The following is a 22,880-nucleotide window of genomic DNA, read 5'->3' as shown; positions in this document are numbered from 1 at the left end:
TAAGAAATGTATCCAATAAGATTTGTTTCTTCCTGTTTCAAGATATTTTAGATGTGAGACAAAATTGTCAAACATTAAAACGATGGCACGGCTTGTAATATATATATATATATATATATATATATATATATATATATATATATATATATATATATATATATATATATATATATATATATATATATATATATATATATATATATATATATTTATATATATATATAATTAAAATTTTGCACTTCAACCCATTTCACACAGGTTTCATTAATCGGTGAACTAAGCACTTCCTTCCCTCCTCTTCCTCTGATGACAATTCCTCCACTTCTTCTGGGCGTTCTGGGTGATTTCCAAGGCACCAGCTTAACCTGGTGTCATAGGCCTGAGAAATCAGGCCTACTACCAGAAGTCATCTGTAAGCACCTTTGTGGCACTACAGCAGTGATTCTCAAACTGCGCTGTATTCCCGAAGTGCGCGGCGACCGCGCAATTTTCATGGATAGTTATACGGTATATTACACTGACTAGAGTTGGAACGCCGTCAAAGTCCATTAGTGTGCCATTAAGCAATAAAGTTTGAGATCCTCTACGTTAGAGGCTGTGGCACCACAGCCTGCTTAGCCCCACCAAACCCCAAACTAATCTTATACTGGTGTTACCACGGCCTAACAGGTTAATAGTATATGGTTAGCTTTTGATTGAAAATCCCTTAACTAAAAATTATACATTTTTTCAGGCTTTGAAACAGTAAGTAAGTGATACACAGAAAAACAAACGCGTTTTTTCTTTTCTTCTAACTGCCGCCATCCTTTGCCAGTCTAACTCTGTGAGTGAAGTAACCTGGCAACAGCGGAATGATATTGGTACGGCGGGAGGGAAGTGGTTGTGTGATTGCAGTGTTAATTTGATTGTTAAAAAGTGTTCCCGGAGCTTGATGGTTACCCCCTGGTTCTTAGCTCTAAATCAGTGACGATCCGAAGTAAAAAAAAAAAAAAAAAAAAAAAAAAACCGCATGAGGCCAGCTTCCCCGCCTCTCTGGCTCTGTCATGTCGAGTTCTAGGAACTGTGCAGTACGCAGTGGAAGGAACAACGACATTGTTGAGGTGTAGTGTCGGATGACACTGATGGCTTTGAGAATGGCATTGATTGCCTGATGTGCTTGCAAAAAGGTGGAAACCAATGGCGAGGCGAGTCTGAGGTCTTAAAGAGCCTCGCAGGAACCCGAAGAGGGTGACTCTTCGTAACTTCGACCGTGGCGTGCTGCAAGTCGTGAGTCGCGCTTTACTCCATGTCTGTTCTGCGTGGATGGCTGAGTGACTGCCACGTGCTTATAATTGTGTTCTGCCTGGTGAGTTTTGGTGCCATCGGTGTCCTTCGAGACACGAGATAATTGTGCCTTTTCTCTAGGGAGGAAATATATGCCTGTGTTGTGCATAATAGTCTTCGCATTTCCTTCTTGCCTCGTACTCCACTGCTACACCGATCCTTGATTTGCTTCCACCTATATCTTGGCGCCCGGTGATGGAGTGAATGCTGTCGTTACTTTTCCTCTGTGTAGGTTGCTGCCTGCCTGAGTAAGAGTATTATTAGTGGCTGGTCAGCAGTGGGCGGTGGTATGAGAAAATAACTTTTACGTTGTAAGACGGGCATCGTGTGAGACTCATTTTCAGGAGTTGGATACCACTGATTGACTTAAAATAAGTTTATAAATGAATAACTAAATGATGAAAACGAAAAAAAAGTGCTGTTTATCGTTCCTTTGGGTATGCATTATATAGCTACCTATCACAATATCCCACTGTGGTGCCTGCCAGGCTCCTTAGCGCTGCAGTACTGCAGCAGAAATACATAGCTGGCAACTCATACCGGCGAGCCGGGATTTTTACTTCTGCCAGTGACTTAACTGTTTTGAGTATCAAGACATCAGAAACTGAATCGGTCTTTCTCCCTGACTTTCCACTTTTCTTCTTTCTTGGGAATGATATTACGATAATTTTCCTTCCCTAAAAAAAAAAAAAAAAAGTTTGATTGTAACATGAAATAACCAGATGGACGTGAATTTATAAATAATGGATAGTGATATCAGCAAGTATTAATAACTTGAGTGTTAATTCATGGCATGAAATAGACCATACTGCTTCATTTTCCAAAACGCATGTAATCTTTTTAATGATAACTTTGAGTGCGATGGAATGAAAACAATTTACCATTACCTAATTTGAAATATGTAAATACACAATCATTGTTCAGACGAAAGAAATGATCGTTCGAGGGCATTAATTTCAGAACCATCCATGAAAAAAAAAAAAAAAACTCAAAATGCCTTTGAATTATGTACCGTGTAATAAGATTAAAGCACATATAGTTGCTTGAAAAAAAAAAAAAATGCTTGAAAAAAGTTAATAACAACTGGAGTAGTAACCAATATATGGCTTTTGAAAGTAATATTTGTATAGGTTTTCTCCATTCTGTATGCAGAGATATCCCATTTTTTTTTTTTTTTCATAAAACTTCCTGGGTATTTTTCACTTGTAAGACTTGCAGAACTAATAGCGCATGTTGCCTTGTCAGTGCCAAACTTTGTAGGATTGCTGACCTGGTATATAGATAGATTTTAAGTCTAAGCACTTAATCTGCCTAACCTTAAGTCTTCTTATAGCTTTCCATTTCCATAATTTATGAAAATTGAGAATTTGAAATTTAAGGAAAATTTTTGTACAGAGAGGAAGATGAAGACATAATAATGTTACAAACTTTATTTATTTTACAACATAGTGAATGAAAGACAATTTCAATCTTCTAGCCTACTTGAAGTGGACTAGAAATGGTGGGTGAGCCGTCCTCTCCAGCCCATCCTGGTGGTGAGCAGACCTCGCCTTGGTCTTTATCTTCAGGAAATACAAGTCTGAGTCCTGATTCACAAACAATCCTTTTAGTATTTTAAAGATGATAAAAATATATACTATCGCATTTCTTCTATTTTTTATTTAGAATATGTGAGAACATTTTAGACCCTCTGCTTTCACTTCACTGCAGCTAACTTGTGGGCAATGGCTTTCTTCTTCCTGTCCTCTTTGGTGAATTTTGCCTTTGCTTTTATCTAGTGGAGAAAAAAACAATTATTGCAGATATACAAGGCAGTGTGATAAACTGTCTTAAATTATTACTGGGTATTTTAAAGTTGTCTGCTATTTCTTACATTATGAGAATGAAAAGATGTGGAATGCACCCTTAATTGTAAGTTTTTGGGAACAATGTCATGCTCATCTATCTGTTATCCTAATGTCATCATGAACATTCATGGCTTTTTCTGTACTTGATGTATATCTTCAGTGTTCTAATAATGCTTGCAATCAGTCATGAAGAACTTGACACTGGAGAACTCTGCACTTATTAAGGATTCTTCAATGAGTACTGACAAGGATATAACCGATCTTAGCCATGCTGCCATCATTGCTATAATCATCAATGAGAATAACCCCCAAAATGTAGAATTGCATATGGCTGGGCATGTCCCTAATGCATATAGGGCACCACTGCTATGGCCAGATCAGTAGGTGCTGTGCCACTACTGATCTCCATTACAGTCTCCTCATCTCTACAAGTTCCATTATGTCCATTCACAATGGTGTGTTAGGCTGCCAGGTTGTTCTGGGCACAGAGCCAAGCAAAGGTGTGTGTCTCATCTGCACCACCCTAAAGATCCCCATCAAGGGTATATGGGTGATTTTAAGGTATTTTGTTCAATCTCCCATTCTCCATTCCACCACAAAGCCCAACAGGTGAAGACAGGTTGTTTGGCTTCAATACCTAACAGAAACAGGAAAGTAAATGCAGCCACCACCTGGTATCTGGATGGCTGCTTGGCTCAAAGTTATGCATACAAGCAGAGTGACCTCTCCAAGCCAGGAGAAGCTACCTGCCTGAACTGCAATAAGACTGAAGAGCTGTGTTGCTAGCTGCACAGACAAGTACAACACTACTCAACCTCCAGAAATCTTGTTTCCCATCCTTACATGAATACCACATACATCAGATGTATGGCAGGATTTTTCAAGGTTGGACCAACTCATCCTAGAGATTTTATGCACTTTGCCATCTGACATATACTGGGGTTAGATGGCCAATGACTTACAGAGTTTGATGTCAACACAACCTCCTCACTAGGTAGGATTTAACATTCAGTTTGTCCCTGATGACTCAAACATAGAGCTGGTCATACAGTTACATGGCACTACAATCACTGGGCCAAGCTGATCTACAAGTAGAAGGTATACCTCATGTGTTCTCAGACCAGCACATTGATCTACTCCAAGTTCTTGTCACTGCCAAATCTTTATATTTTGTCTTATGAGTATCAATTAGTCTTACTCTAAGTCAATTTTGGGAAACATCAATAGGGAAACATCAATAATATCAAAGGATAAAGCCTTCAGAAAAATTGTGGAAACAAAAATATATTATTTATGTCAAGTCAATGATATGACTTTCAACACAATATATCTCCAATAGCCGGTCAAGTGAGTATCCACCTCCTGTTTATCTGTTTTCAGTTTACACAATTTTTGTAAAGGTTAATACTTTAAAACAGGGTGATCCAACTACAGGTCTGCAGGCCACAAGTGGTCTGCCAGTTGATTGTCTGTGGCCCACAACTGCTTGTGATAAACTTATCTTGTACACCAAAAAAAAACAGATGAAGTTCTGTGCCTGTATATGAAATAATGATAGGAAGTAGGATTACTAGGATTATATATATATATATATATATATATATATATATATATATATATATATATATATATATATATATATATATATATATATATATATATATATATATGGCCCTCCCTGTAACCATTTAGTGCTGAAGTAGCCCAAGATATCAAAGAAGTTGGACCACCCTGCTTTAAAATATCAATGTTCTACTACTGATATTCTTTCACTAGCTCAAGGCAAGTAATTAGATGATTAAAAATATTCAAAATATAAAACTCCTGGGAAGCAACAAAAGAACTTTATGCATCCATGAATCTGTTACACTACCAAAAGGGAGAGGAGGCAAGGATGTGGTTTCTGGATCAGCTTACCCTCCAATGACTAATATTTCAGCTATGCCTTACCTATTTTGTATGGACTACCTGTGTGTGTGTGTGTGTGTGTGTATATACATGATGCACTTGCTTGCTTGCTTAGGTGTGGTTTTATACTTTTACTGTCTCTCTTCCAATGTTTAGTCTCTCTCTCTAGTTACTGGTTTTACTATAAACATCATTATTACTACTAATGGAATCACGGTTATTATAATGACAACAACCATTATTAGAGTACTTATATTAATGATACCACCTGCTATTGTACTAATAACATCTGCAACACTACACATGTTCAAGGAAGGGAACTCACCTTTTTAAACTTCTTTGTTTCCATCATTTTCTTTCCAGTAAAACTCTGTTGCATTTTTGAAGTTTTAGCTGAAGTAGGTTTGTTCTTCATAAAGCCAAGTCCTTTCTTCCCTCGAGTCTTGAATGTTGGCTTTGGACCTTTCTTTCCCTGAAAAGCAATACACATTGAGGCACAACTTATCATAATCCTGTTATTTTTGTTCATTACCCAAGTTTAACAAACATAGCTAAGTTAAAGCACTGCATCATTGGATCAGAAGACAAAAAAAGATTTAAGTTATAGTTAGCTGCTACCTACATCAGAGAAAACAATGCACAAAGGTCAGAAATAAATCAAATCGGGTATTAGGATTCATCTTTTGGGGCATTGAAAGCACAAGCCCTAAAGTAATATTAAAACTATATTTGTCACTGGTCAGACCTCACCTATATTATACTGTGCAGTCCTGGTTCCCATATTACAGAAAGGATATAGTTCTTAACACAGAAAATTACTAAAAGATACATAGGATAAGAAAAATTCCTTTTGAAAGAAGATTGAGCTTCTAAATTTACATTCCTTAAAAAAGCTGTAGATTAAGAGGGGATTTGACACAAGTCTGAAATAGTAGAAAGGATAATAAGGACTGCTGGTTCTGGTTCTGACTGAATATCAGGAAGTCTAGCCTTTGCAATGCCACCTCCCTGATGCAGTATTGTTTATGATTTAATTTTGAAGTCTAATCTGCTTTCTCTTTTTTTTGCATTACATCACACCTGGACAAACCTGACAGACCTGTTCCTCTGCTTACCTGTTTAGCACAGCGCTGCACACGCAGCTGCCGATGCATGAAAACTTTACCGTCCATCTGGAGTGCCATTTCAACAGCATCCTCAGACTGCAGAAAAGCATTAGAATATCAACATTTGTCGTCAGCATCCTTTCTCCCGCAAAAAAAAAAAAAAAAAAAAAAAAAAAAAAAAAAAAAAAAAAACTAGCAAAAATTAAAGTTAAAACAGGAATTACAGCTCAGTATAGAAAAGTCAAATGCAATGCACTTACCTTCTTTAAAAAAATATACCTGACTTTACATTACAAATTAAAAACTCCTGTGTGTTGGTAGAGACAGTTAAAGAATGAGTTTAGTAAAAGTTATTATGTCTGCATTGAATCAATAACTCAATACTCAGATGCTGTGAAGGCTGACTGATAAGTTTTGAGCCTTATCCAGAAAATTATGATAGGCAAATTAACCCTTGTACTCTGTGGGATGAAATAATGGCCCAATTGGCAGCCATAGTTCAAATCTCCTGATCATCCCTAAGCCTGATATTTGATTTGGTCTGTGTCCACCTGTCAAGCATTCAGCCTTATTACTGGCCCATTGCTTCAACCAGCTAATGCAGCCAACCAATCACAAAATGGCTTATAATTGTGCAGTAAGACAGCAGTGGTGCCACCATATATTTCTGGGAGTGAGTCAATTCATGGTATCCTTAATTTTTTATCATATTTCAGAGCTTTAGAGATAAAATAAATAAATAAATAAATAAATAAATAAATAAATATATATATATATATATATATATATATATATATATATATATATATATATATATATATATATATATATATATATATATATATATATACCAAAGCACCACACACTCTCACACATCATTCACACCCTACTGCATAGGAGCTTAGGCATAGCAAAGCTGGCCACATAGATTCACAGCAATGCCCAATAGCATACACTGGTTTACTCATATCCCTTTTATAATGAGACTGTTCCCTGCATGTACTCCAATCCTTAGACCACAACAGGTACAGGGTACTTCTTACAGAGTGCCCCACACCTTAACTGGGTCCATATGCCAATGAGTCCTGCTAGATGCACCAACACCCCCTCCTAAGGGTCAGAGACCATGTCATTTACAAGCACTCACAATTGTCACTCTCCATTCACCTCTATCATGCAAAACTGTTCTTGCTTGCTGCACAGTCATTCCAATCTCATTCAGTGGTCTCTTCCCACAGTTCACCCACTCCAGGTAAAGCTTAACCTTTCACAGTGCACATCTGTCCACATTCTCTTTATTAGTTCACTATCTCCACATGACCAAACCATTTAACACACACTGATCTGACTATCTAGCTCTCTCAAAATACCAGTTCTTACCTCATTTCTTATTGTCCCTCCATCTTAATCTCAGGATAGGACAATTTTTTTGCCATAAGAGATACCCTGGCTGGGGACTGAATCCTGACATGGAGGTATAAAGTACAATGCCTTAGATATCAAGGCCACAAATCATTGTCTCAAGATTGTTTTGGGGGACATAACATCTAAACTCACCATAGTGGGATCACACAACCCCAATAAAAGTCTTGCAAACTACAAAATAAGTAGGTACAAGTGCAACTCTACTCTAGCAATCTGTTCTGCATCCAGTTGCTTGGAATTTCCTCGAGTGACAACACTTCTGACTCTCTGTTCTGTACTCTGTACCACAATACAATCTCTAGCCATTCTACATGAATTTTTCTCACATCCACTTTCTGTAGTTGACCAAACATTACAGTGCCTTTACAGATGCACCAAACGTGTAGATGTACAACTTACCATAAAGTTGACGTAGCCAAATCCTTTGCCAGATGCCATCTTTTTGTCCCTCACAATGCGTACACTTTCTATCTCTCCACAGGTGGCAAAGTGTGAACGCAGGGCCTCCTCCTCTGCCTCTGTGGATTTAAAGTGGCACAATAACATCTTAGTATCAGGTTTCCTCAAAAATATTTTTATCTATCTATTTTTTTCTATACAATTCCGTGGTTCAAAACTGTAAGACTTGCCCCTATAGTATCTGTATGAGGATCCTAGAGGAGCTTAAAGAGGACAGGACTTCAGTAAAAAATTTACCCCACAATGAGGTAGGCCTCCTAATGCAAGACTTGTGTTATAAATTAAACCTCTCCCTTAACTTGCCAAAGATACACCTCTCAACAAAGATTTTTGGCTTTTTGGGCAGTTTGAGAATGAAGGATGTACAAGTCTATTGCCATTTAATTTAACATGACAGGCATGGGCAGCTGAGGTTTGAAAACAACCAATTTTTGACAAAATACCCATGTCCTCCATGCAAGAAAACCCTACAGCTTAGGGATTGGATGAAATCCATTTTCAGATTTATTCCATAGCCACAAAAAGTCTTAGGCTTGTGTAAAAAATCTGTTGTAAGATATAGAACAGATCTTTGAATGCAACTTATGAACATTTATTTGGTTTTACTAAATTTTGCCATTTTTGCTGCATCTAGTAATATCAACCAGAAAAGTGCAATCTAGTGTATCCTTTGAGTTATGGCAACTATTATATAGATATCTATCACTGGGAATTTTGTTACCATAGCAACTCACACCTAAAATTGCTTTCAATGTGGCCATCCATGGCCACAGGAAAGTTTGACTACAGCCTAAGAGGAGAGGAGAATACCAATCTTCACCACAATGAGTGAGGATCATTTGTGCAGCATACCCAGGTCTCTCTTATTTAGGGTCTGAGAGCAGAACTGGCATTGGGCTCTGAAAATCCTCGAGCTGAAAAGTAATCTGGATTAAGTATATAATGAGACGACTAGAAACATAAGGAAATAAGGGAACCTGCAAGCCATCAGACCTACACATGGCAGTCCCTGTATATATGTATGTAACATACCTACTGTAGTTGCCAGTTGTCGCCTCACCATGTCTTGCAAGGCTGGTGGTGAGAGACTCACATGAAGGATGTGTAACAATAAGGAAACTGAGTTAAATGGAGTAGTTAACTGGAGTATTGAAGTTGTGTGAGAGGAGGACTAAGCTGTAGAGTGTAGTCACCAGAGCTGCGAGCTGGTAGTAGAGCTGGTAGAAGACGAGGTCAGGAGGCATATGTTTACGTGAAAAACTGCTGACCTAGCCCCATCAGCATGACCCTTTTACAAGGATCACAGTGGGCCTGGTGCTTAGGACAAAGACCCTCTTGTGCAGGCAAGATAAGCCATGACATACTACAATGAAACCAGAACAGAAACAAGGTATCTCTACTGTGCGGAGGCCAGAGGCCGTGTGCCCAGTGACCTCCACCCTCAAGAAGCTTCCTGTCAGCATCTACATCGGTGCCTCCCAGAGAATAAACTCCATGCCTCATGACTACATACAACTAACATGTAGTGTTCCAGCTTAGAGAAATGTTATGACTTAAACCATGCTATGTTGACCTTCAGTCATGTGTTACATTGTGGTAAGAGAAGTCTAAGTAACCACTGAATATTGAAGGTACACCGAGAATTATCATACGTATAATGCATTTGCATTTCTATTATGATCATGTTCAAACTATTACATATTATGGCAATCATATTGCCTTTCATTATTATGGAATCAGATTGTATTCTTATGCCTCTTTGCATTAATTACATGTACATAATACGTTGTAGTTCAATACTCCTCTTGCTGATGCCAAATTAATTATCACTACATTAAAGCGAGCAAATGACAGGGTCATTTGTCATTCTGAACCCCTACAGTCATGACAGCATCTACTCCTACCTATTTCCACTTATCATTCTCATAAATAAAAAAATGTGTAATCTTTTAAAGGAGTTAACACACAAACACAAACACTCACCGAATGCCAGGTTGCCAATAAACACAGCCAGCTTGGTGTTCCTGTTAGATCCCTGGCTATGATCAACATGTAGATGCTTCTCATCCAGCTCAGCACCATTAGCTTTGAGAGCCGCCTCCACCATGGCTGCCTCAGTAAAACGCACATATGCAGACAGGGATGTGCGTTTTTCATGAAAGGTGTTCCTGTGGACAAGAGAACAATTAAATCACAAAAGCATCAGAAACTGAATATTATATTTCCATTGACAATATCTGGAATGCATCTACTACAATAACAAATTAGGTTTAAGTAAAGTAACCTAAAATAAGCATAAATTATACAGTACTGAACAAAAAAAATCAAGGATGAATGTGCACTTATTTTGATACATCATCTGTTAATAATACTGGGCTGATGTGACTAGAAGTGTGAATGATGTGTGTGTGTGTGTGTGTGTGTGTGTGTGTGTGTGTGTGTGTGTGTGTGTGTGTGTGTGTGTGTGTGTGTGTGTGTGTGTGTGTGTGTGTGTGTATGGTGCTTTGTCTGGGCCACCATATAAGGGATTGCTGGCCTGTTACACAGATAGACCAATCTGTTAGTTTGTTTATATTCCTAAGTGATACCAGCAACATAGAAAAATTCTATCTGGACTCTAGAAGATAAACAACTCAATGGAGTATGGAAGTACAGGAAAAAAGGAAGAATAAAATGAGTATAAAAATGGTAAATGAACAGTTTAAAAGAAAGGAGGAAGAAGTCTTGAAAATGGAACAAAATGGTTAATACAATAAAAGACTCTACAGGAGATGGAGAAGGAAAGACAAGGGAATATGCTTGGAAGACTGAATCAATCACATGGTACTGAGTGGGAAACCTCTCCCAGTGAGGCCTAGGAGGGATGAGATAAGAGGTAGAAATAGGAGGATGGTGAAGGAGAAAAGCCATAAAAAAACAAAACAAAATATTTTGAAAAATTAATGAATATGGAAAACCAAAGACAAACTACCTGTGTGAAAAAAGAAACATTAAAAGGCTAGAATTTCTACAGGCAGTCCAAAATCATAACAATAAAGAAGTATCAGCTGTAGATGACAATATGAGGAATATCTAGAAATTTTCTGATTACTGAGATTATATAATTCATTTATAGCAAAAAGTCTTTTGAGTAATGCATCCTTCCAAATCAGCACAGCAAGCATAATTCAAAACCATGAACAATTATGGCTGTTTTTGTTTTCCACCCCTCTACTCCTATATGCTCCACACCTACTGAGTAATATAGGTAAGTAGAATCATAACAGGAGTGCATACCTGCCACTGAATAGTTTTGAGGCACTGACAAAATAATGTAATGGAGACCCATGAAAGACAACCTGTAATAAAGTCCCTGGAGGAGCAACCTGTGTGCTAGATTCATTAACATTCAAATCATATTGATCACTGTCCCAGGGGAGCATGGTCAATTTTGACTGTCCTGCCACTAAAAAGTTTCATCCTCCTCTTAAATAAAAATGAGGTGTTTCAAGATTTGAATTACACAGCTTAGTGAAAATGCTGCTTTTGATTATTTTTATCCAGCAAACAAATGGATTTTCAAAATATCATAAGAAAAAATATATTACAAGATAAAATAGGATGAAGTCAATACAAAGAAAAATGAAGCAACATTCCCAATGTAGCAATGGACACACTCACTTGATGACAGCCTGCCTCTTGGTGGTGGCTAGGGTGGGTACAGCAGCACATCGTAGTCTGACTGCTTCCACCTGCAAAACACATTTTCATAATCTTTAAAGCAGAGCAACTCACTTAACTTTTGGCAAAAAACTTTGCTCACTATCATTGTATGGTTTCTTCTCCCTCCATTCTAACCAGTTCTCAAAACATTCACATCTATTGTCCCTAAAGTATTTCAATGTGAATACTCTGCTTGGTCAAGCTATTAATGTACATCTCAACTTCTGTTGAACCAGCCTCATTAAGCTATGAATCCTGTACCATCAGTGATGAAGTACAAATATGAAATGGCTACACAACAATACATCTAAATAGGGTACAAATGATGAACAGTAAAAATAAAAATAATGGTATGTGCAACTACACTTAAGTTACCAAGTTTTCTTAATAACAAGTGATGGTTCTAAAAGTACTACAAAAAATGGATACAAAGAACTACTCAACAATACCATGAGGTAACCTAGTGATCCTCCTTATCTCTGAATAACAAGAACATTTCCATACCTCTCAACTTACATGATGTGCTTAAAGTACATCATTCATTCAACTCAACTAATTCTGAGTACATCCACACCCACACACCAGGCAGTCAACCACAACCATTCTAACATTTAAAGAATAAAAACAGCAGGCCAAGATACATCACTACTCAATCACTAAAGGCTACATGGAACACACTCACTCCTCTATCTTTGTTACTTTCCACTCTCAACCCACCTTGCCATATTTGCTGAAAAAGCGTGACAGGCTCTTTCTTGTAGTCTTGGTGCTCACATTGCCCACAAATATTGTCCTTTGTTCCTTCTCATCATTGCTCTCTGGCATCCCGGACACTTCCACCTTGGCTTTCCTAAGCTTATTCTCCCTGTTGGCAGCACTTTTGTTCTCTGATGATGCTTGCAAGTTAGCTTGATTTTTCTTCTGTTCTTTCTTGATCTTGGATGATACACCACTGAGGGTGGTGTCTGCAGGCATATGTAGGCTGTCTGCCTCCTTTGTGCTGCCTAGGCAATTCTGTGAATCAACACTGCCGTTCTTCATTTGTATCTCCTTGATATTTGATGAGCCATTGGTGACATTGTCAGCATGCTTTTCTAAGATATTCTTCTTGCCCTTCTGCTTTTGTTTGTTGTTCTTAGGGTATAAAGTTTTTGTGGAAACAGCAGAGGCTGCCTCCATGGCTTCTATCACTTCATTGCTAGTTGACACTTTCTGAGCCAGAGACTTCACTTTCTTCTTGTTCTTTTTCTTCACAATTCCATTACTGTCAATACTGAAATAACAAAAAAAATTATGATCAGGAATAGGAACCAAAATGTTCAGAATACATATTCCTGGATTTTTTAGCCAAGTTGCTCACTGGAAAAAAAATCCTTATCTCTACTTATTCATATCCTTGAAACCTCTTTTTCTGCAAGAGCCTTCCCTCCATGAAGGCAGACATTGGAAAATAATGGAAAAACCAATATACAGAAGCCATGATTTTATCTAGGAACATTACTTGGACTAAAATAACATAAACAAGACATCTTCCCAGCATGTAAGATGGCATCAGTGAGCAACAATGAGCAGGCATACAGTTCTAAGCTATAAAGTACCAGATGCATATATGGTACATCAACCTAAAATGCAGGCATTCCCATGAATATTTTCACATACACACCTTCCTTTCAGTAGTGCTCATAGGTGTAGTCAAAAAGACTTTATGGTGCAAGTGGCTGAGATCCTTGAGGGACTTCCCTAACTGGTGTGTGAGAGCACAGGAACACTAGATTTTGAGAGGGCAATAAATTACCATCCTATCATAGGAGAGAACCATTTGCCATGCGGGCAGGTGGGCGGAGCCTGTATCAATGCGCATAGGCCCAGGTGAGTGGGTCACAACCTCACCAGGTCTCACTCCTGGCCGGGTCACCCAGCGCCCAAGACGTGCCCTCCTCGACTCCTCCCGAACCAGCCTGCAGAAAGGACAGCGTGGTGCAGCGGTAAGCCGAAGCCCTGACCGGCGAAGCTGGCTTTCATTGAAGCAGACTGGAGGAGTGAGTACACCAGTGGAATGGCTTGGGTGAGTTATTTGTGGTAAGGTCTGTTCTCGAGTGCATATCCAGTCACCCAGCGACCACGTGGTTGTCGCTCCTTGTGTGGCAGAATGATACAGTGCATAGTGCCGGCTAATTACTTCCGTGATCCAGTATCTTAACGTAAAGCTGTGCTCTCACAACGTAGAAGGACCAGGCATTGGCCTCACTTCTGGAGGAATAGGTATTTCTTTCTGTGTGCCGCCCACGCGCCACTGAGTGTAGCCATAGCTAGCCAGGCCTTTATTGTAGTTACTGTATTTCTTTCTGTGTGCCGTCCATGCGCCACTGAGCGTAGCCAAAGCTAGCCAGTCCTTTGTTGTAGTTACTGTATTTCTTTCTGTGTGCCGCCCATGCGCCACTGAGTGTAGCCATAGCCAGCCAGGCCTTTGTTGTAGTTACTGTGTAGATATAAGTCAAAGATTTATGACTGTGCTTTCTTTTGAGTGTCCTACCCTAGTCTACCTGGAGACTCAACCAGGAGTCACATGTGATTGGCAGGTGTTAAAGTGTAAAGGGACCCCGATCCATGACGTGGTGGTTTGTCTTTTTTGCAGGAATAACAATTTGTTTAAAGAATCTTACTTTTGCTATACTTGCAACATCAACATTTCCCATAAAGGAGGGGAAATAAACATGTCACCAAAGCATATTACTATCTATATGTTCCCCCCACATACATTTAGCAGTAGATCACCATGCCAACAACCAAACACTCCTGATAAAGTCAACATCCTTTCTAACAAGAACAAGAATCCTTCCCATATACTAACAGGAGCAGGCCAGCCTTTGTAGACCACCCATATCCCAGTGAAGGCCAGCACCATGCTTAGTGTGGCTATACTACACAAAAAACATTTGGTCTGGTAGCTAATAGTCCAGGTGTTTACAGAATTATTCTCTCCCCCTCTCTCTCTCTTACCTGTATGGGACAGGGCATTTGGCTGCTTTCTTTGCTTTCATGGTGTGTGACTGGAAGGCTGTCTGGATGGTGTCCTTCCTTAATCAATCAACTGCTCTGCAACACAAAGTCACAATGACTTGCTGTGGCATTGAAATGTTCATGGGGCTAAAATCACACCACTGGTCTACTTAACTATGTCAGCTGCTCAAAGTGTAAAACCTTCTAATTGTAAACTACTTAATTTTCTGTTGCAAGTTTGTGTGTGAAGAGGATTTATGAACAATAAAATGATAAAAAGGAAAATTCAATGGGCCTATTGAGCTATAACATCATCAGTAACCTATTCACCATGTCATTACGAGAGAGAGAGAGAGAGAGAGAGAGAGAGAGAGAGAGAGAGAGAGAGAGAGAGAGAGAGAGAGAGAGAGAGAGAGAGAGAGAGAGAGAGAGAGAGAGAGGGGAGGCTGAGGATGGCAGTGAACTGGAGAGGAAGATGTTATGGTGACCTGTTAAAAGTTGCCTCTGACACTGTTAAGGGGGGTCAAATAAGAAGTATCAAAACTCCACACAAGAAACATTTGTATGGCTCTCTTGCTCAGCTCTAAGACAGAAACCTTTGTACTGAGTTATATAATGCAACAATTCCCAACACTTGAACTGTACAAAATCATTTACAAAAAAAAAAATAAATAAAATAAATAAATAAATAAATAAATAAATAAAAAAATAAAAGGATATTCCAATGTGTAGCCAGTATGATGCTTTAGAACAATCTCAGCATAGTTTGTGATTAAGGTGGCATCAAATATCAATGAAATGGTAAAAGAAGAAAAAACACTTAAATGGTTCAGTGTTGCAATAATATAAAAGTATTATTGTGACATACTAAGGAAGACATTGTTGCTGGCTGGAGACATCCTAAACTTGAATACCATAACCTGGAAGGCTGAGGCAATGACCCTGTTTTTCTGTCTTCCTCACTCAAAACTTTCACCCACTATATCTCCAGGCATGCTCACTAGAGAAAAGAAAATGTAGCTATTGGTATTTGTCTTATCTTCTGTTTGAGTTCCCTATTGCCTTCACACTAACAGCCAGATTACTTTGTACATCAACTTTGCCTAATTTTCTAAAGCTCTATGCTGACTTAGTACTACCAACATGGTTACTAAATCTATTCTAGTGATCTACCACACAATTTGGGAATTTTCTTCATATCTCCTTTAGCTTTACCAATTTCCACTTGGCGCTCCTTATCAGCTGCTTCCATTCTTCAGCTGTGTGCCACCTACCAAACTAACCTTCTCTCCCACAGATCTGCCATACTATCATTCCATCTTAATTTTGGTCTTCCTTGCCTCTCCCTTCTACTTCATATTCATCCTCCTCCTGTTAAAGTATGGTAGTAATTTCCTCACATTCCTGTACTTCCTTCAAAACTTCTACGATTGCTGTTGCTCTCCTCTCTTCTGATTGGTATCCCTCCTGGTCACCTTGCACATGAATCGCAATATTCTCATTTCAGCTCCCTTCAATTTTCCTCTCATGTATCCTATTTACAAGCCACATTTCTGCCCTGTACATGGTCGCACTAATCAATATACTTTGATTTTCATTACAGCACTGATTACCTAACTCACATAATATACTTTTTTTTCCCCCGTAATTTCTGTGATGACTGAAACCTGCGACTCATTCGATTTGTTGGCACTCATGGAGAATGTGGGTCCCGCAGCTCGCCAATATGAGTTGCCAGCTGTGCATTCCTGCTGTAGTATTGCCATGCTGGGCAAGTGAGGCAGGCGGGCAGCACTGTGCGATATTATGGTATGCAGCTTAATGTATACACAAAAAAACAAATTAAAATGCATTAATGGCAATTCTTATCGGTGAGACGCGGGTCCATGCCAGGCGGGACCCACATCCTTCCCGCAGAGCCCATTTCTTCACTATCAGTAACATTAGATCCCAGGTACCTTAATGACTTCACGATTGGATAAGGACGAAGAATTAAAAGGGTGGTGCTCCTACCTCTCACCTGCGTCAAGAGCCAGTGATGGTACTAACACTGGATGGCAAAGTAGTCACTCACAGTGTGCGGTGCTGTCCGAATAGCACGGCCACAGTGCAGCGCAGGACCACCACGCATGAGGACAAGCACCACAAACCATACAACAGCGGCAGCGGGTGCGTTTCCCACGTGTGTTGTGAATCTTGATCCTGCTCTTCATATCCCTGTGTCACAGCTCTCACACTGACTTATCCCAAAACTCTCTAGATTTCTTGATTCCTCCTTATGTCTCCTATTTCTCCTAAATGTTATCATCTATTATAAAAATAATATCAATAATAACATTAGAAAGACTGATCTTGGCTACGGCGTTGTCGACCTCGGGAAAAAATAAAGAATAGGAAATGGATAGAATTGCACAGAATGAGTGAAACTGGTAAGTTAGAAGTGTGGCGGAATAACAGCAGCAGCAGCAGCAGCAAACAACAACAACAACAATAACAGTAGTAGTAGTAGTAGTAGTAGTAGTAGTAGTAGTAGTAGTAGTAGTAGTAGTAGTAGTAGTAGCAGCAGCAGCAGCAGCAGCAGTAGGAGCCGTAGATTCGGAGTACTACTAGTAGTAGTAATGTAAATATACTTCACAAACACATGACGCGCACCAATATAATAATTACTTAAAACAGTAATATACAACAATTACATAAAAAAATAAATTAATTAATCTTGATCTTGATGGTACAGGTGGCTCGGGATCACTCCTAAGCCAGGCCTTTGGATTGGGAACTCCTGTAGAAGGGGAAAAAAAAAAAGGGAAATAAACATCATCTACACTAATTGTTCTTACATCTGTGACGCCACATCTCTCCAGAAATTCTTTCGCTTCAATCATCCTTTCATTCCCCCTCTCTACACAGTCCCAACAACAAGACCATCCACTCCTTTCCTGTCTTCTCCACTCTTTCATTCCTATCATGCCCTAACTCAGTCAGTATCACTTCCATCATCTTATTCCTGTCTCTGGCATACTTCACACACTCCAGCACCACATGTTCCACCGTCTCATCCTCTCTCATGTCACATGTGGCACACTTTGCTGCAGACTCGGACCATCTGTAACTCCTTGCGTTCACATGCATACACTGTGCCCTCGCTCGGAAGAGATCACCGCCCAGGTTTCCATCATAGCACCTTTCATACCTCGGGGCCTCTTTCTCCTTGTACCATTCCAGGGTCTTTTTTCTTTCTATTTCATTCTTCCATTCATTCAGTCCCACACATTCAACTTCTTTGTCTATCTCATTCTTCCATTTTCTCACATCTCATTCAGCTCCCACTCTGCCTCCTCTTGTTACCACCCATTCACGCTCATTTTGATTCCTTCCAGCCATTCTCATTGCCCACATAACCAGCGTTGCCAGATTGTTTTGGCCATATTATCGTACTACACAGGTTGAAATTATTGTACTTCTGGTAAAATTATCGTACATATGTAATTATTCCAAATATTATGCAAAACTGCCACTTTCCAAATACAGCAGAATTTAGGTTATATATATATATATATATATATATATATATATATATATATATATATATATATATATATATAGAGAGAGAGAGAGAGAGAGAGAGAGAGAGAGAGAGAGAGAGAGAGAGAGAGAGAGAGAGAGAGAGAGAGAGAGAGAGAGAGAGAGAGAGAGAGAGAGAGAGAGAGAGAGAGAGAGAGACTCCACCAGTAATTTCCTCATTGTTACTCGTTCACAGACGGCAAGTTCTGTGACTACCTCCCTCTCCTTCTCCCTCGCCCTCATAAGATGTCGGTGCAGATAGAAAAAAGGCCACACCCTCACAAACACTGCTACACCCCCTGAAACATTACCACAACCTGCCAAACACTGCCACACCCTCCCAAAGACCCCAAAACACCCAAACAGACCTTAAACTTTTGCTACGTTCCTTCTTGACCATCGACAAACAGACATACACAGCACTGCCAAGAAGTCTGCATATGTTTTATTCCCAGGCCTACACCCGCTCACTGGGGGAGGCGGCGCAGGTGAGGGCTGACAGTGCACTGCAAACATGTCCTTTTAAATCCTCCTCCCCATCTCTCACTGCAAGATTAGGTTGGGTTAGGTTAAGTTAGGTAAAGGTTAGGTGAGGTTAGGTTAGGGATGATTTAACAGAGTGAAATAAAGAAAGAAAGATGAAGAAAAGGAAGGAAAAGAGAATGAAATGAAAGAATAAATTAATTAGGTGTTTTATTTACTTTTAATTAATGACTATAATGTTTTATGAATATTTGAGTGAATTTAAAACAAGAAAACTGAAAATTAAAGAAAAAATCTGCCTCTCTCTCTCTCTCTCTCTCTCTCTAAGGAAACAAAAATTTTATAAACACAACAACAACAACAACAACAACAACAACAACAACTACTACTACTACTACTACTACTACTACTATTACTACTACTCACCCTGGAGTAGGCTGGGGTGTGGGGTGAGGCAGGTAGACTGAGTTGATATAATGTTTTTTTTTGTCTTTTTTTTATTGTTTGTTATGTGCTTATGTTTAATTTATATTTTATCACCATCTGTACACTAAAGGGCAGAGCAACACACACACACACACTCCATCACCATATATGTAATGAAAGAAAGGGCAACACACACACACACACACACACACACACACACACACACACACACACACACACACACACACACACACTCCATCACTATATGTGTAATGAAAGAAAGGGCAACTCACACACACACACACACACACACACACACACACACACACACACACACACACACACACACACACACACACAAACACACACACACACACTGCATAAGCATATGTACAACGAAAGACAAGGCAACACACACACACACACACTGCATCACCATCTGTACAACAAAATATAAGGCAACACACACACACACACACACACACACACACACTACATAACAATCTGTACAACGAAAGACAAAGCAACACACACTGCATCACCATCTGTACAACGAAAAATAAGGCAACACACACACACACACACACACACACACACACACACACACACACACACACACACACACACACACACACACAGTCCATCACCATATGTGTAATGAAAGAAAGGGCAACACACACACACACACACACACACACACACTGCATCACCATCTGTACAACGAAAGATAAGGCAACACACACACACACACACACACACACACACACACACACACTGCATAAGCATTATGTACAACGAAAGACAAGGCAACACACACACACACACACACACACACACACTGCATCACCATCTGTACAACGAAAGATGTACAACGAAAAATAAGGCAACACACACACACACACACACACACACACACACACACACACACACACACACACACACACCTTGAAATACCTTGAAAAAAAAAAAAAAAAACACTGAATATTTACTGGGAGGGACTGGAAGGGAGTTGGGGAAGGTACCACTCTGATAACGTCACGGCTGGGAGGGCTTGTGACTCTCGGCTGGGGGGTTGATGACGTCACAGCGACCGTTATTTACGTACGTACGTATTTCATTTTGAAAATGACCCCTCTAAAAAACGCAGCTAGACAGGAATGCTTTATAAATTCAGATTTGCCACACATTTTAACTAATGCCAAAAATAACAACACATTTCAAAACGCAGTATTATTAAAGATATTTAAAAAGAAGTATCTGGAAACTATTGGAACCTTCACCCCATTTAAAATCGTTCAAATGTCCACCCATTCTGGCTTAAACATAACGGAAAACACTTTAAAAAATCTGAACTATTTTCTAAAACCATTTAAAGTGAGCTACAAGCACAAATAAAAAATCTACCGAAAAAAAAATCAATATTATTGGAAGTTGAACACGAATAAAAACAAGTGTACGGTGCACGCATTTCACTGAGCGGGACGGCAACACACTTAAAAAAACACCAACTATTTTTTAAAACCAATAAGAACCTAGTACAGGCTGAAATAAAAAAATTAGTTTTGGGACCGTAAAAAAATACGCCGAAAACGGCCCTCTTATTTACACGAAAACAACGCCAAAATCACCACTTTTCACGCAACATACGCGCTCAACTAACTTAAAAAACAACGAAATATTTTTACAAACCATAAAATCTTAGTTACAAGCCGAAATAAAATACTTAGGAAATAAAAAAAAAATAATATTGGAACCGGAGGGGGCTGGGGAGCCTTATCCAAGATGGCGGTGGGAGGGGCCAGTGGAGGGGACGACCAACCCTTCTCACTCATTTAAACCCTCGCCAAACTTAAACTAAGTAATGGCAGGTATATTTAACGAGCAGATATTAAAGCTTGGTCATGTGGCTCCGCTTTGCGACAATATTGGTTTAAAACACTCACAGATAAGATAGACAATGGCTCATAAATAGAGACGACCCAGATTGTTTACATTTTCATTAAGTTAAATTTTACGGTTTTTAGCAACGAGACGAGGCTGACACAGGGATATAATGTGCTGGAGATTAGGTAAGATGCGTTAAAATGAGTTAAAACCGTGGATTGTTCAGGTATTCATTAAAAAGTTACGTTAAGTTATCTAAATTTATTCTTAACACTTCCTGACCTTACCTTCCCTGTGGTGGTGGTGCCTCCTCGTCACTATGGCTGGCTGTCTAGCACCTTCTCACAGCCAAACTTTTCTTTATTTTGCTTGTTTTCACCCACTGCTGCCTTCGGGTGTTCACTGCTAGAGCCCACGCCTTCCTCATTACCAACTAAAGAAGGTTTAACTCATGGGTAAGCCTTGGCAGCCACTGTGTAGGCGTGGTTACACACACACACACAAAAAAAAAATTCTGTCAGGCTAGGAGTTGAAACAGACGCGTACTAACACCTCCCATAGACGCGACACACTGGTTAACTTGTCAGGCAGCAGGTACGCACACCCTCCCTCTCACATGGTCACCTCAGTACTGGTTGGCGTAAGTCTTCAGTTCACGCACGACCCACACGCCTGAAACACTCTCGTAGCCACCTCGCCAACGGTGCCGTTTCTACATGTATTACCTATCTATATTATCAGATCTGGAAAATTAATTGTCTTCTGTTCACTTCATTAGTGTTTTCATATTTTTGTTGTGCATTACTCTAGAAACCACATTCCTTGTTACTTGCTATTAGTAGGTCTAAAATCTATTATTGAGGGTCACATAAATGTAGTATCACTCTGACTTATTACTGTCTTAAATTATCTTAATCTAATTTATTTAAAAAAATGACACTGATAATTTGTCCTCAATTTCATGAAATGACGTTTTATTTTTTTAATTACCTAGTTGCTGATGTGGCATTGCTTGTTTTGCTCATGTGCTGTATTTCTGATAATTCTTATTTCATTATATTTTATCAGTTAAAATGTCAATATTAAATGTTAATTCTGTCCTTCTTACCAACCACAAGTGAGGGAAATGATGGCTGGAAAGAGAAGCCTTTGCATTTATTATCTTAAACCTTTAACTATAAATTAGATTCTGCAGCTTATTACAAGCAGCTTCAATATGCTGGAAAGAGAAGCCTTTGCATATACTATCTTACACCTTTTACTATAAATTAGATTCTGCACCTTATTACAAGCAGCTTCAATAGTTCCATCCAGACTGCTGCTGTTTATTTTTACTTACTTTCTTTCCTTTTGCCCATGTGTAGTTTTGTTTCTTGTGCTCGTTGGTAAAAAAATAAAAATAAATAAATAAAAAATAAGTACCCAACCATTCTCAACCTCCATCAAGACTGTTCCTGAGTTCACTGGGGAAAAAAAAAGTTGTTCTTGGTTCAGCATTGCAGCATGATTTTACTCAAGCTGACTGTGTAGCCAGTCCTATCTCTTGGACTGCCAAAAACACATCTTAACTGAGTTGTTAGGCTAGAGTGAACTGTAATCTGTTACTATGCAACTTGAATTTAACAGCAATAAAATGTTTAGAGCCACAGCCATCCACAGTCACATTAGATAGAAAACATGGTAGTGTGAAAGAAGCCCGAGAGAGAGAGAGAGAGAGAGAGAGAGAGAGAGAGAGAGAGAGAGAGAATCCAAGATC

The 22,880-nt window shown here is 39.2% G+C and overlaps 1 protein-coding gene across 5 annotated transcripts; it reads right to left on the bottom strand.

Moving 5' to 3' along the window:
• Positions 1–2,738: 2,738 nt before the first annotated feature.
• Positions 2,739–16,998, bottom strand: LOC135106291 (RNA-binding protein 34-like). 5 transcript variants are annotated; one of them, XM_064015156.1, is made up of 9 exons: positions 16,845–16,998; positions 14,771–14,866; positions 12,488–13,043; positions 11,729–11,799; positions 10,052–10,236; positions 8,009–8,127; positions 6,194–6,280; positions 5,404–5,550; positions 2,739–3,097 (listed from the first exon to the last, which is right to left on the bottom strand). In XM_064015156.1, exons 2-9 carry the CDS (start codon positions 14,809–14,811, stop codon positions 3,020–3,022), a joined length of 1,284 nt encoding a protein of 427 aa, XP_063871226.1. In that variant the 5' UTR covers positions 14,812–14,866; positions 16,845–16,998; the 3' UTR covers positions 2,739–3,019. The 5 variants fall into 5 exon arrangements, with proteins under 5 accessions (XP_063871226.1, XP_063871225.1, XP_063871228.1 ...); XM_064015155.1 differs by having other exon boundaries at positions 16,784–16,982; XM_064015158.1 differs by having other exon boundaries at positions 14,771–14,861; positions 16,784–16,982.
• Positions 16,999–22,880: the final 5,882 nt, after the last annotated feature.

This window comes from Scylla paramamosain, chromosome 13, assembly GCF_035594125.1.
Source record: "Scylla paramamosain isolate STU-SP2022 chromosome 13, ASM3559412v1, whole genome shotgun sequence".
Classification (NCBI taxonomy): Eukaryota; Metazoa; Arthropoda; class Malacostraca; order Decapoda; family Portunidae; genus Scylla; species Scylla paramamosain.
Note: the sequence above shows the minus strand (reverse complement) of the source record. Positions and strands in the feature narration are given on the sequence as shown.

What these genes read in the sequence shown, in the direction of transcription:
- LOC135106291 (XM_064015156.1), bottom strand. Translation starts at nt 14,811, where the DNA reads ATGAAAGCAAAGAAAGCAGCCAAATGCCCTGTCCCATACAG. An exon ending in TTTTCAGCAAATATGGCAAG is followed by an intron (nt 11,800 to 12,487) that starts GTGGGTTGAGAG and finishes TGTGTTTTGCAG; the next exon opens with GTGGAAGCAGTCAGACTACG. An exon ending in TATTGGCAACCTGGCATTCG is followed by an intron (nt 8,128 to 10,051) that starts GTGAGTGTTTGT and finishes TTAAATCCACAG; the next exon opens with AGGCAGAGGAGGAGGCCCTG.